The following is a 15,559-nucleotide window of genomic DNA, read 5'->3' on the forward strand; positions in this document are numbered from 1 at the left end:
GCTGGGGTACTGTTTGTCTAATTCATACTACGAACTACATTTTCTTTTATGCTACTAACTATCTGTGACGATTAATCATAGCTGATCTTGTTTGCATTCATTGTTACTGCTTTTTACTTTGTGCATCCTTATTCTCTCTTTGACTATGACTATATGCTTAGTGTTGTGGTTTGATTGCTCCAATTCTTTTTGAATGATGTCAAAAGGGGGAATATTTGACACAAACTTAAATAATGCTTGATATGCTTAGCTCTAATTATATCTATTATGTTGGACTTTAGGATTAAGGTTATGATTCATGATCTAAGGCTATTTGGCTGTGTGCTGCTGATGATTGTTTATTGCTTGATTGCTTGTTTGTTTGATTGTCAAAGTCCTTTTGTAATGCTGGATGCTCTGATAATAGAAGTTACTTGATGAACTGTTGCTCTGATGACTCTGATGATGAACTGTTCTAATAATTGTTTTGAATGTTCTGTTGATAGAAGTATAAGATGTATGCTCTGATTATATGATTAATTGTTCTAATTTCAAAGTTATTACATTTGAAATACTTAGTGATTTATGTTAACTATTTTTGGAAACTATTTAAAAACATATATTTTATATTGTGTTTTTATATACTATATGGAGTAAACTGTGTTGCTATGATTGCTTGGTAAATTATATTGTAACGAGTTAATTTACTAAGTTATGTAGAGTTGTTTTAATCTCTGACATGCTCTATAATATTGATTTTACTCTAATTTTATTTTAAGTTTGTTTAAAAGTTTGTCATCATCAAAAAGGGGGAATTTGTTGGACCTCTTAAGTTTTGATGATGACTACACTTTATTTAAACAAATATGTTTTTAGAGATTGTGTGCAGGTCGATATCCGGTCGTGATTATGATCGTTGATAGTACCTATGACTTGGTTCATGGAAATGTACGTGTCGAAAGGATCCGAAAGATGTTAGAAGAAGTATATCGCTTGGGATGTAAAATGGAGACAACATGTCTACTGTTCCCAAGTTGGATGTTCTAACAAAACTGGAAATTGGAGACAGCGCACTGTTCTTGAACTAGAGTCAGCTTACGTCCACTGAAAATTCTGGTTATTATTTTAATTATTATTTTTAGTTGATGTATTAATTAAATTAATTTGTTGCATTTATTAATTATTATAGTTAATTGGCAAAAAGTTTTCTAAAAATTACTTTACGTATGAGTCTCTAAATAAATATCCTATATTTTAGGATCTATATTTAGTAAATATTGGATTTGCTAAATATAGGAATTGTTGTTGTTGAAAAAGTCTTTGCTATTATTTTTAACCGGTCTTTATCTTACAAAATAGGTTATCATTCCTATAATTAGTTAGCATGTAACCATTCCTATTAAGTTTAACCGTTTCTATAAATAGCATAAAAGTTCCAGCAGTTATTATGGGAACAGGAACTGTTGCTGAAGAAACTGTTGCTTAAGGGAACAGAACCTATTATTAGGGAACAACGGTTATTGTTGTTTTAACCGTATGCTTGATTTATTCAAGTCTTGTGGAAATAACCGTCTGGTAGTTTAATCCACATTATTCCCATGATTATTTTGGATAAGGAATAATGGGTTGGAATATTCCTTTTTATTAGGGATTTTAGCTCTATAAATAGTGGACTCGGTTATTCTTCAAAACTCGCCTTAGTATGAGCCATTAAATCATACGTAATATTGGGAGAATTTTTTACAAGAAAAATTTGTTTTAAAAATGCCAATTAATTTATAATATTTTCTTGTGCAACTCATTGCTTTTATTTTAGAGAATTTTTATCCTTTTGTAAAGGTTTTTGAGAGAATCTTTGTAACTAGACTTGGGTGAGTTTAGGGGGAATTAGAAAGCTTCTAGTGAAGCTAGAGAAGAGAATAGCTTTGAGTGAAGCTAGTGTGGAGTTTAGCTTTTAGTGAAGCTAAGTTTGTTGCTTTGAGTGAAGCGATTTGAGAGAGAAGAGTTGGCCTAATTGATGCGCTTCGAGTGAAGTAAGATGTTTAATGTAATTGTAACGAGTTGCTTTAAATATAGTGGAGAATTTAGAAATCCCGAGAGGTCGTGGTTTTTCCTTCTGTTTAGGCCCAGAAGGTTTCCACGTAAAAATCGTTTGTCTCTTTTAATTGTTTCGCTCTAAATTTAAGCTTTATTTATTTTATTCAATTCCGCAAAAACAGGGCAAAAACGCTTAAACTAGTAACAACAACAATTCACCCCTCCCCCCCCTCTTGTTGCTGTTCCCGTTCCTAATTGAGTCTACACACATGAATATAATTCTTCTAACAAAGTAACTTTTGTTAAAGAATTATAAATCATGAAAAACTATATAAAATTAACACATGATTATAATTCTTCTAACAAATATTAACTTTTATTAAAGAAATATAAATCATGAAAAAACTACATAAAATTAAATCATGAATATAATTCTTCTAATAAATTAACTTTTGTTAAAGATTTTTAAATCATGAAAAACTATATAAAATTAACACATGAATATAGTTCTTCTAACAAATTACCTTTTGTTAAAGAATTATAAATCATGAAAAACTACATAAAATTATCACATGAATATATTTCTTCTAACAAATTGACTTTTGTTAAAGAATTATAAACCATAAAAAGCTATATAAAATGACACATGAATATAATTCTTCTAACAAATTAACTTTTGTTAAAGACTTATAAATCATGAAATAACAAAAACTATACAACTAAACATAATGCTTATGAACAATTATTTATAAAATTAAAACTTTGTAAAAGAATCAAGGACTTACAATTTTCAAAGATTAAGGATTTACTTGCACAATTGAACACCCTAAACAACACTTAATATTTTTTTCTCACTTCCTTGTTTTTTTTTTCTAAATGGCTGAAGATATGGAGAAAAATGGTGAAGAAATTTTTAAATTTTTAAAGTGAAATTCAAATGTCTTATAACCCTTCAAAGCCTAATTAAGGGTGTCTAAATCTTACCTTAATTACCTAGCTTACTTGCCATAACTTTTGCAATTAGGAAGGAATAATATGACTCTTCCAAATCCTCCATGTGACCGACCAAACTTTTCAATTTTCCCTTTTAATTTATTTATTTTTTTAATTTAATTAAGCTATTGTTCGGTTTATTTGTTAGACACAAAAGTTGTTATGCGATAAACTTGTTACGCGACGAAACGTGCGCACAGCAAAAGTATACTCGAATAATAATTAATATATTTAGTCAACTAATTTTTAATTAAATAATTAATTATTTTTGTTAAAATTTTAACAGGGTGTCATATCATATATACTCTTTAGCTATTTTTATTCTTAAAGAACACTTAAAATTCATTTAATATTTTAAAAACTTTGTTATTATTCAAAACATACATATATACTTCTTATTTGTTTTCAATTTTTTATTATTTTTATGATTGGACAAACATAAAAACATACATACTAATCATGTAATCAATAACTTAATAAAACAAAGACACCAAATAGATACAGTAATTATGATCCTTATTAAATTAAATAATGCAAAGTACAATGAACTTGTAATAGGTTAATCAAAGCCACTCTAATAGTAACAAGTTTAAAGCCTTAATAATTTCATAACAACAAATAAAAAAACTCAATAGTTTTCACAATATATAATTTAAAAATTATCAATTATGAAAACAATTTCAAGCATTTATAAGTCGGTAACACCAAGTGAAACTAAGTTTCAACTGGTAAGCTAGATAAAAAATAGCTCTAAGGTAGCAAGAATTTTCATTCAAAAGCTAAGAGTCCCAACTTCCACCCATGTTATTTATAAAATAGTCATATTATGGTCAAGAGTCTCAATTTATTCATTAGAAAGGAAAAAAGAAGAAACTAAGCTCTAGAAATATTGTTGATTGGGTGGGCTAAGGCCATTGAGCATTTTTGATGAGTATTTTTAGAATCATGTAGAATGACTATATTCGCACGATTTGAGTTATGATTCTATGATTTAATACGTTTATGACGATTCTAATTGCGATCCTAGAATTTGAAGGGCATATTTTCTTTGTTAAATTGTACTTGAAATACTACTTTATTAATTTTTTATGCCTTTAAATCATTAGTGTAATATCAATAAGAATAAAGCTTAATAATAATCCGAACTCCGTTGGAGATCCGAGAGTATGAGGCGGAGCAAAGTTGGAGTATGCATAAACTGACTCTGAGTGTAGGTGGACTAAACAACATAATTCGAGTTTTATTCGGAGCAAAGTTGGAGGTGGATAATCTGAGTCGAGTCCGACCCATTGTCATCCCTACCTCTAGGGGTGGTCGTGAATCGGATCTAGGTCGGGTCCAATCAGTTTTGGACACACATTTTTATATTTTTGATGCACTCATATCTAGACCCAAATCCTTCGGATTTGAAAATTTTAGACCCAGATTCAGCCCAATCGGGACTAATTGGTCTAGGATTCTTTATGTGTCCTAAATAGGTATTGATTTAATTATTCACACTCACACTTATTTATATTTTTAAAGGTCTTATTTGTATTTATAAGGGTCTATAGATTTTTAAATAAGTCTAAATTGAGTCCAAATGAATATAAAAATAGGGTTATAACAAATTTTAAATTGATTTTAGATTGTATTATAGATCGGATTTGGAGTGAATTTGATAAGTCCATTATGGATTTAGCAGGTCTTGGTCATAAATAGGTTTAAATCTAGCTTTGAATACCGAAAACTAGACCTAAACACATTTATTTTTGGACACAAAATCAAACTCTAAACTATTGATTATTAAAAGTTTAGACTCAAACCCTAAAAAGTAGGATCGGGTCTAAGGGGATAGAATATGGCGTTGGATCTGTCATTACCCTCAATCCTACCCTGTCCTCTCCATTCTTTGATTACCTTTTTTTAAAAAGTATCTTAGCTAATAGAAATAGCTAGCTCGATAAGTATGCTTGACAAGAAATTGCTTTTAAAATTTACTTTTGTAGTGTGACTAGTTAATTACAATTTACGAACCGCACCTTATCATCTTTATAATATTGAGCTTTTATGTTTTTAATTTTATTCCTTTTTAACTTCTTTCTAAAAGAAACACACTACAAATTAAAATTTAAACATTGAAATAACATATACGATGAATTAAACTCTAAAAATGTCAAAGTAGGCATTAATTTTAAATTGTTAGTTGAATTTCGTTAATTTTTTTGAAAAAAATAATATGACTTTTTTTAAAAAAAAAAGTGCGTGTACTTTTTATAATTTTTAAAATTTCAAATTTTATTTATGTATATTAATTTTCTTTTATGATATATGCAGGAAAACTTTGAGAAATTTGGTTGTAATAAAGTAGAGTATTCAACGACAATTATAACGGATAGACAATTCGAATTAGTAGATGATTTGCATGCTTAGGTGGACATGATAATTATTGAAATCGATTGTTATTTCAGTAGTGCGTTTTATAAGTGAAAAGAGGAACATTTCATCAGTTAGTCTAAATCTACGCTTCCATCGACATGGTAGGTTTAGAGTGGGTCCTGGTGATCAAAGGCAAGATACACACATCCATTTTCAGTGTATATGTAGATGGTCATGCTAAAGCTTGTAGGTTGCCAACGACAATTTGAGATCATATAATAGAGGATAGTGCGACTAGTATACAACTTGTTTTTATCATGACATTGATCAAACAGAATAATCCTAGGATTTATATTAGTCTAAATCAAATATATAACCTTAGCCAAGCTATTAGACGTGAATAACTATGTAGTTTGGAAGAATATGGATGGTGATGGACAGTTGACTCGTTTATTGATTGCAAACCCTACATCCATTTAGTTTGTTCTTATATGGCTTTATATTGTCTTGATTGATACCAAATACTCCTTATGTTCCTTAATGTTGTTCTCATTTGTCATTTTGGTTGTTCCATTTCTTGTTCTCATAAGAATTATTCTTTCTATTTATATCAAAAATTTTGGACAAAATTAACCTTGTCCATCTTCATTTTAATATTTTAATAATGCTTATGGTTTTCACATATCTTCCACTAAGTTCATTTTAATATTTTTATATTGCTTATGGTCCTCACATTTTTCCACAAACTTTAAAAAATATTTTTTTAATAGTTGTGGTCCCCATATTTTTTCCACTAACTTTTTTTAATATTTTTTATGTTTATGGTTTTTACTTTTCTTCCATCAAATTTATTATTCAATAAAATAATATAAACCATCTAAAAGATTAAATATTAACTCTCGTGAATATACCTTGTGGGAACTTCCATAAGGAACTAAATGAGTATAAAACTAACAACAAGAAGTGGCCGATACATGAGATTGTTAGTATTACCCTAACAAATCACAAAGTGTTCTACCTCATTGAGGGGGAAGACACCAACGATCATATGTGCAACACAAACTTAAGATAAAAGGTACCTTTAATCGTTGGTGGACATGTTCCTTAAAATTGATCCTACTATTGTTTGATGTATGTCTCAGATACTCGAAGACCTTCTTCACCATTGAGGGAGTCCACCAAATTTCACCCAAAAAGAAGAGAAACTTTTTAGAGATTTTGAAGCCGCAAAAATTACCAATAAACACATTGATTTTCGATTACTTTTCCTATATTTATATGCTTAGTTTTTGTATCTCAGTTTTATATGCTTAGTTTTTATGTATATTTATCTATTAATTATTGTTATAGGTTAAATTTATGGTGCAGGTCGGCGAGTAAAGGCAGAAAAAAAACTTTTTCGAAGGATCAGTGCTGAGCCGGGGGACTCTTTGACTGCATCCTTCTTAATGTGGGTACGAGCTACCGTCTTCCTTTCCTCCCCAGACCTTGCTCATAGATCCTTATGAGCGGGATACACTGAGTATAATGATGATGATGAGAGAACCATAAGAACAGTAGGAAAACTAAAGTACTCAAAGTTTTAAAACTCTTTGGTTCAAAAGACATTGTTTATTTAACCTATAGGTTCGACATGGAGCAAATGGTTACGAGCGATATGCTTAAATTATCTTAAATCAATTTGTTTATTATGTAAGATAATGTTAGTATCTTTTCATTTAATACATAATTTTATTGGTTTAAGGTGATAATATTTTCTATATGTGTGTCATTTATAAGGCTTTGTCTCACATTATTTAGGGTGATTTTAAGTCCGGAAATATAAATCTGAATATCATCTGTAAAATCTATGTAGCCAGTGATCTACCTAGGGGGCAAGGAATTATATATTGCATAAATTTGTCATAAAGCTACAATTAATTCAATCTTTATTCTATATAACAAAACATATGTTATTTCTTATCATTTTCTTTTTCAATTATTTATTTAACGACCCTTAAACTATTTTATGTTTGATTAATCAAAATTTTATGTTTTTACAAGTATTGTTGGACACTAATTTATCTTCATGTGCATAAGAGATAGACGTAAGCCTTAGACTCAATCAACCTTAAGCATTATATTGATTCTCTTCATGATGTGTGTAGCCTAAATACTCAACTACGTACTTAAACTATATTAACTAGAACTAGTATGGAAGCTTAATAGTCTGTGTGTAGCTTCATAGTTTCTCCGAGTGCTACTTTGATTATACAAAGAATCATTCATAAACTCTACTATTATTTATACTTGTAGGGCCGCTTAAAGTTCAGAGTTCTAATGAATTGTTATATTTTATAAATCTAGACATAATTATATTGGATAATTTATAATTACATTACTTCCTAAGTACGAGATATTTTATGATATATAGCATAATGTAATATTATTGTACGAAGCACACTTTTATACAAACTATCTCAATTACAACACATATTTAACTTGGCTAGTTGTAACACATGAAGCTAATTATAAAAGAAACTAGATCTCATCACCTTGATCTCTACTTGTGCTTCTTAATCATTGTTGATGATATCTTCTTTGTTATTTGCTCGTCTCCATTTACGAACACATTCATTTAAATAACAAAACCACGAATGTCCACTTACGGATATATATATATATATATATATATATATATATATATATATATATATATATACATATATATATATATATATATACATATACATATATATATATATATACATATATATATATATACATATATATATATATATATATATATATATATATACATATATATATACATATATATATATATATATATATATATATATATATATATATATATATATATATATATATATATATATATAATTGAACTTAACTATGAAGTGTTTTTTAAGCACATGACATTTGTTCGACTTGGTTGAGCAATATGATTGGAGTTAAGCATTACCTATTTTCCACATTCTACCCAAATTTTGAATTTTCTAACCTTGCCATGTCAAGCCGCTAGAACATTTCAAAATATTTTTACGATTTTTCAAGCTGTTGTGTGGGACCATATAACTTATATCTTAAAAATACACCTATTATTCTACAACTTTCATCCCCCTGGAAAGAGTTTTTCTTTATCTATCTTATCACAAGGGTGGTGGAGAAATTAAGAGGCACCATCCCTACTTGTCAACTTTTTGAAGTATAAAAGAAGAAAAAGAAGACGAACATCAAAGGGGCATTCATTTTCAGCCATGTAGGTTATTTTACAAGTTTGCTTTATTTAGTTCCTATTTTAAGCCTCTCCTTATTAAGGATTTTAGCATTTTCATTTTGCGCTATAATCCTCTAATGAATTTAAATCACAAACGCATTGCTATTGTAATCAAGCTATTGTTAATTAATCAAGGGAATTTGCTATTTGTATTTAGAGCATTAAACCAGTCAATTGTTGAACAGTACCATCAAATATTTAGTGTGCTACTGATTTCCATGGAGTTTATTTATAATGTTGCTTGATTTTTCATCATCCATTCATTCCTCTTCTTTGGATTAATTCTAAGAACTAATAACATGTATTCAAGTTTAATCATGAAGTTAAGTTGATTTTATTCCATGTCATGCTTTTGTTGCCTTGTGTTTTGATCACAATTGTTAAGAGTCTTTAAGTCTTTTAATGAATTCATGCTTTCAATTCGGTATTAGCTTAAATTAAATCTTGTGTGAGTAGTTTATTTTAGCTTAGGCTAAGAATTATCATCATGTATAAAAGTTTGATTGCTTTGTTTCATCTTAAGCTTAGACATGTGGTCTACGATTTAAGATGGACTTTTGTTATCATCATATTGTCGTTGGATTGAAGGAGAAAGTCAATTTATGATGATAATCCATGCTTAGAAATCATACCAACTCCATGAGAATAGGTAGGTATTGTGGTTTGAATTGTTGAATGTGTACTCGATGTCTTAAAATGTGTTTAGTTCCTTGAGAATAGGTACTTCAGCATATTTTAGAAAACTTTTGTTACTCAAGAAATAAATAATCTTCTAAGATTCATTCTACCTCATAATATATATACATGTCTTTAGCTTGAAAATTAGTAACTATTTTGGTGACAAGACCTAACCTTTTCCTTCTTGTCATGCATCTTGATCATTTAATTTGTCTTATGATTACTTTTATCCTATTCTCTTAGTTTATTGCCTCTTACTTTTTCATATTTAGCAGTTATTCAAGTTTTCTTAGGTTGTTGCCTTATTAAATATAACCAAATCATCTATACATACGTGTTTAAAACAGTTAGTCAATTGAATAATCATTGCATTGAAACACACCTTATTGATGTACTAAACTACGTCGTGTAATTGGGATATTACTATTGTATGACGTAAAGTCCCAAATACATGAAATGATTGATTTATGACATAATGTTGTGTTTATAGATTCATGTAAAGTATGCTCTAAATGGTGGAGGATTATTAAAGATTTAAAGTATTTTAGAATTAATTTCATGATGGTTAAGCAAGTATGGGGATAGTTTTGGGCCAAAAAGGAGCATGTAACTACTTGATTTAGTAGGAAAATATGAGGGGCAAGGTATATATCAACAAGTAGTCATGGCAACATAAAAAGAAACAAAAGTCAAAATTTTAAGATGTTATGGACTCGACAAACCATTCTTTCTATGATTGATGAATAGTCTATCATGTAGTTTTAAAATTTATGCTTACTATGTCTTTTACGATTTGTTAGCAAAGATTTTGAGAGTGGGTATTAGATCCCCATGTTATGCTCTACGGTCTTTAAAATCTTGTCTAGTGCTGAGTTTCGATTAATTTTCTCTTTTTATTATTTTTGACAATATTTAAGACATCATGGTAAAGATTTAAAGTATAAGAATAAGTAAGATTTTATTTCTAAATTTTAAATAAAACCATTTAATTAGTGATTGCAATAGGAATGAATAAAGTTGGTCATTTGTTATGTTGGTAATTATTCCCAGCATCAACGGGATGAAGAAAAATAATTTGCCAATGAGAAAAGAGGATGAATGTAAAGTGTGGCAGACTTGTATAAGTAAAACAAAAGAAAATATAGTTAGATAAAAGAAATAGATAGATCATAAACACAAGATACAATACTCATCCATGCTAGTAAATAAAAAGTGAGTAGGTTTTAAGAAAAAGATAGATTTTTGATGATAAATAAAGAGAAAATAAATTATGTGGATGCTATTAAAATAAAATAAAACATATGAATGTGAGTAAAAGAAACTGCCTTAAACAATTATATCAAAAGCTAGTCTTGTGAGAGATGACCTCTCGATCAGACGATCTCAAAACAAAAAATATATGCTAATAATTATATTACTTAAGCTATTTAACCTATATATAAAAAGCGTCTCACCAGAAGACTGTATCTCACAAAAATTTGTGTTATATAAATCAAATGACGGTTTACAAAATCACCACAACAAATAAAATGCAAAAAATTACGGTGACTAATAATTAATTTACCCTCATTTAATAGATAAACTGGCACTATAATAATAGTAGTAAATCTAACATTTGGATTAGTAAGATGCTTTTAACAGTCCATCAACATGAACATGAACATAAGAAACGATGACACATTTAAGTCAAAGATAAAAAGAAAATTCAAGAGAGAGACACAAAGGGAGGCAGGTAGGTAAAACATAAAAAGTCATTCAATGAAAAGTACTTTCACTTCTCTGTTCTTTGTTGACCTCTAAAACCTTCCATTATTATTATTTTTTTTCTTTCTTCTTTCAACCAGTCCATCAACATACCATTTTTCTTCAATTTTTTCCTAACCCCATATCAGAGTCGCTAAAGAAATTGGTGTTTAGCTACCAATGCTTCGTCCTTCCTGAAGTTATTGACTTATAAAGTCAAATTGTGGGGTTAGTTCTTCTTTCTTAACTTCTTCATAAAATTTCTCAGTTAGGGTTTTGTTTGTTTATGTTTTTCTAGTGTTTTTGGGATCTGGGTTTCTTAATTCAGTCCTTTTTAGGAAATGGGTTTAGCTTAATTTAGCTGATTTTGTTCTTCCCACTCACTTTTATAAAAGTCAAACACGAAGACCCTGTTTTTATTTTTAATTGTTGGCCAATATAAAAGCTTGATATTACCCCTTTAATTAGCTTGTGTTGATATTCAGATTCTATATTACTCTCCTCTTTCTGGGTTTGATCTTATTTGGAGATCAGCCCTTTTGCTGGGATTCTTTTGTGGTCCAATTTAGACTTACCTTTTCAATTTATTAAGCCCTTTATCTTCACCTTTGAATCTGTATGATTACTTGTGTTTTTGAATGATTTAGTAAAGTTGGGAACTATTTCTTCAGATGTAATTGTTAGAAGTTGATTAATGGCAACCTTTTTCTATCTTGTTGGTGTTGTTTTCTGAAAGTAGAGTAATTCATTTTAGAGAAAAAATTTGAGACTGATTCCCTCCTTGAAAGTTTTGAATTTGAACCTGCTTTCACTATCTCCTTTCTCATTGCTAGAAAGGCATTATCTTGCCCAAAAAACCTAGAAATTGGTAAAGAATTCTGTTGACTGTTAAGCTTATTTCTTAGTTCAGATGCATATTTCACTATGGAAGCCTATTTCCCATTGTGTTACTTTATTGGTTGATAAGAAGGGTAGAAGAAAAGATGGGTCTGAATTTGGGGATGATAGTAAGAAAAACCCTTCGTTTCTTAGAAAATTGCAAGAGAATAAGCTTAGAGAAGCTCTTGAAGAAGCATCTGAAGATGGGTCTCTTTTAAAATCCACTTTAGACATTGATGATGAGGTTAATTCCAATAAAGATGAAGGCCTTGGACGTTCGAGATCGCTTGCAAGGCTCCAAGCACTCAAGGAATTTCTTAGAGCAACTGCTTTGGCTGCTGAGCGTACGTTCGAATCAGAAGACTCGATTCCTGCCCTTAATGAGGCTTTTTCTAAGTTTCTGACAATGTATCCCAAGTATCAGTCTTCTGAGATGATTGATCAGCTGAGATTAGATGAGTATGGACATCTTACAGGACCAGCTGCTAAGGTATTTCTTGATTATTGTGGATTTGGGTTGTTTTCTCACCTTCAGACTCTTTATTATTGGGATACTTCTAGTTTTAGCTTGTCTGAAATGACTGCTAATTTGAGCAACCATGTGTTATATGGGGCTGCTGAAAAAGGAACTGTTGAACATGATATAAAAACTAGAATTATTGATTATTTGAACATTCCTGAGAATGAGTATGGAATTGTATTTACTGTTAGTAGAGGTTCAGCCTTTAAATTGCTAGCTGAAGCATACCCTTTTCATACAAACAAGAAACTTTTGAGTATGTTTGATCATGAGAGTCAGTCTATGAATTGGATGGCTCAAGCTGCGAAGGAGAAAGGGGCAAAAGTTTTCAATGCGTGGTTTAAATGGCCGACTCTTAAGCCATGCTCAGCAGATCTTAGAAAGCAGATTTTGAATAAGAAGAAGAGGAAGAAGGATTCGGCTGTTGGCCTTTTTGTGTTTCCTGTTCAGTCTAGGGTGACGGGATCTAAGTACTCGTATCAATGGATGGCTCTTGCGCAACAAAATAATTGGCATGTTTTGTTAGATGCTGGTGCGTTGGGTCCTAAGGATATGGATTCTCTTGGGTTGTCATTATTTCGTCCTGATTTCATAATCACATCATTTTACCGAGTATTTGGTTATGATCCTAGTGGATTCGGATGCCTCCTTATCAAGAAATCTGTGTTGGGATGCCTTCAAAACCAGTCTGGGGTGACTGGGACTGGTATGGTGAAGATTACTCCGGTCTTTTCACAGTATCTAGGCGATTCGATGGATGGCCTTGATGGGTTAATCTGCGCCGAGGAAGATGAAGTCGATGATAATGGAGAATTCAAAATGGATTCGCAGAAGGGATCACAGATGCCAGCTTTTTCTGGTGCTTATACATCTGCTCAGGTCAGTGATGTATTTGACACCGAGATGGAACATGAAAACAGCTCAGACAGAGATGGTGCTAGCACAATCTTTGAAGAGACTGAGAGCATTTCTGTAGGGGAGGTGATGAAGAGCCCAATTTTCAGTGAGGATGAATCGTCTGATAACTCATTCTGGATTGACTTAGGTCAAAGTCCGATGGGTTCAGAAAATGTGGGCCAATTAGAGAGACAGAGATCGACTCCTTCCCCGCCCTCATGGTTTACCAGGAAGAAGAACACCAAGATTTCTCCAAGGCCAGCAACAAAATCATCTAGAAGCCCAGCATATGACAGGCAGCATATGCTATCATTTGATGCAGCAGTTCAATCAGTCTCACGCAGCATCGACAATGTCCATGAGATCAACGAGGAGATACAAACTGTTAATGAGATAGAGGAGTATGAACATGGAAAACCAAGCAACAACAAAGCTTCACCGACTTCAGTAAATGGATCCATTTTGAACTGCCGCATCTCATTATCTCACGGCGTTACATCTGAACTGTGTGCCGAGTCAAAAGAAAGTGCTATTAGAAGAGAAACAGAAGGCGAGTTCAGGCTTTTGGGAAGGAGGGATGGCAATAAATTTCCTGTTGGAAGGATTGTATGCTTTGAAGAAGATGATATTTCTAACAAAGGAAGAAGGGTGTCGTTTAGTACAGAGGACAATCACAGAGAGCTCACTGGTCATACCTTGGAGCCAGGTGAGGCGTCTATAAGAAACATTGAAGACTATGATTATGCAAGTGATGGAGACTATGGTGATGATCCCGAATCTGATAGGAGAGAACCTGAGATAATTTGCCGGCATCTTCATCATATAAATAATTTGGGTCTTAATAGAACGACATCTAGATTACGGTTTTTGATTAATTGGCTCGTGACGTCACTTCTGCAGTTGAGATTCCATGGTTCAGATGAAAATAATACAGTGCCTCTAGTGCAAATATATGGCCCTAAAATCAAATACGAAAGAGGTGCTGCTGTGGCGTTCAATGTTAGAAATCGAACACGGGGGATGATTAATCCGGAAGTTGTCCAAAAGCTTGCTGAAGCACATGGCATATGTCTCGGTGTTGGCATCCTCAGCCACATTAGAATCATGGATGATCCCGGGAATCCAAATGGAGAATTGAACATTTTGGATACAACATTGTGCAAGCCTATGGCTAATGGTCGCATTGAAGGAAAAAGCGGCTTCTTTAGAGTGGAGGTTGTGACGGCATCACTTAGTTTTCTGAGCAACTTTGATGATGTGTACAAGTTGTGGGCATTTGTCGCGAAGTTTCTAAATCCAGCCTTCACCAAAGAGACGGGACTTCCAACTGTTGAAGAAGGTGTAGAGACATGATATTGTGCCCTTGAAGATTGTCTTTGTTCAATTCAAGCCCCATCAGATGACTCTGTCATTGCCTGTGGTAAATTTGTTTATTCTTGTTTTCCATGGGGTATTTTTTGTTTCAAAATGATTGATTGTTTTTGCTGAATATGTTAACCATTTGGGTATTATTCTTTAGTTTGTGTACATTCTTGTTATCATTTCATCCTAGCCTTAGTAAATCGTCTTTCGGCATCTTAAGACCAAGCAATCATAGAATCGGGCGCAAGGCGTAGTGAAATTTCATAGATATGTTTTTAAGGAGTTGATTCTGCAGTCAGGAATGTGCTTCACTGCCAGATTTTGTTATATGTACACAGGATTAGTTATGAATTTTAATTTTATAGCATTCGATTATATATCAATTCGTTTATTATCTGAATCATTTGGGCATTTAGAAAATATTTAACTAAGTAAATACTAGCTTTTGAGGTATTTTATCACTTTTATTGTTTCTTTGAGTTGTTAATTTGATCTGCATTTTGAAATTACTGATACAAAGAAAGTAGTCGATTACCGCCCAAGAATGTAACAGTAGCTGTTCGTTGATCTTCTCAGTCGGATGTTTAATAAATCGATTACTCCCTCTATTCCTTTGAGTTTGCACCATAAGATTCAAATATGAGGATTTTGAGTCATTGTGCAAATTCAAAAAGAGATTCAAATATGAGGATTTTGAGTCATTGTGCAAATTCAAAAAGAGATTCAAATATGAGGATTTTGAGTCATTGTGCAAATTCAAAAAGACGGAGGGAGTATTTTGGAGTAGGCTTGAAATTGAGCTCTGGATTGTAGTATTTGCCTTATTAAGTTGCAAA

The 15,559-nt window shown here is 31.4% G+C and overlaps 1 protein-coding gene across 2 annotated transcripts; it reads left to right on the plus strand.

The window, feature by feature from the left end:
• Positions 1-8,524: 8,524 nt before the first annotated feature.
• Positions 8,525-15,123, plus strand: LOC130807807 (uncharacterized). Of its 2 annotated transcripts, none has more exons than XM_057673149.1 (2): positions 8,525-8,626; positions 11,976-15,123. In XM_057673149.1, the coding sequence occupies exon 2, from the start codon at positions 11,976-11,978 to the stop codon at positions 14,712-14,714; it is 2,739 nt and encodes a 912-aa protein (XP_057529132.1). In that variant the 5' UTR covers positions 8,525-8,626; the 3' UTR covers positions 14,715-15,123. The 2 variants fall into 2 exon arrangements, with proteins under 2 accessions (XP_057529132.1, XP_057529131.1); XM_057673148.1 differs by lacking the exon at positions 8,525-8,626 and adding an exon at positions 11,014-11,293.
• Positions 15,124-15,559: the final 436 nt, after the last annotated feature.

The sequence above is a fragment of the Amaranthus tricolor genome, chromosome 3, assembly GCF_026212465.1.
Source record: "Amaranthus tricolor cultivar Red isolate AtriRed21 chromosome 3, ASM2621246v1, whole genome shotgun sequence".
NCBI classification, from domain to species: Eukaryota; Viridiplantae; Streptophyta; class Magnoliopsida; order Caryophyllales; family Amaranthaceae; genus Amaranthus; species Amaranthus tricolor.

What these genes read in the sequence shown, in the direction of transcription:
- LOC130807807 (XM_057673149.1), top strand. Translation starts at nt 11,976, where the DNA reads ATGCATATTTCACTATGGAAGCCTATTTCCCATTGTGTTACTTTATTG.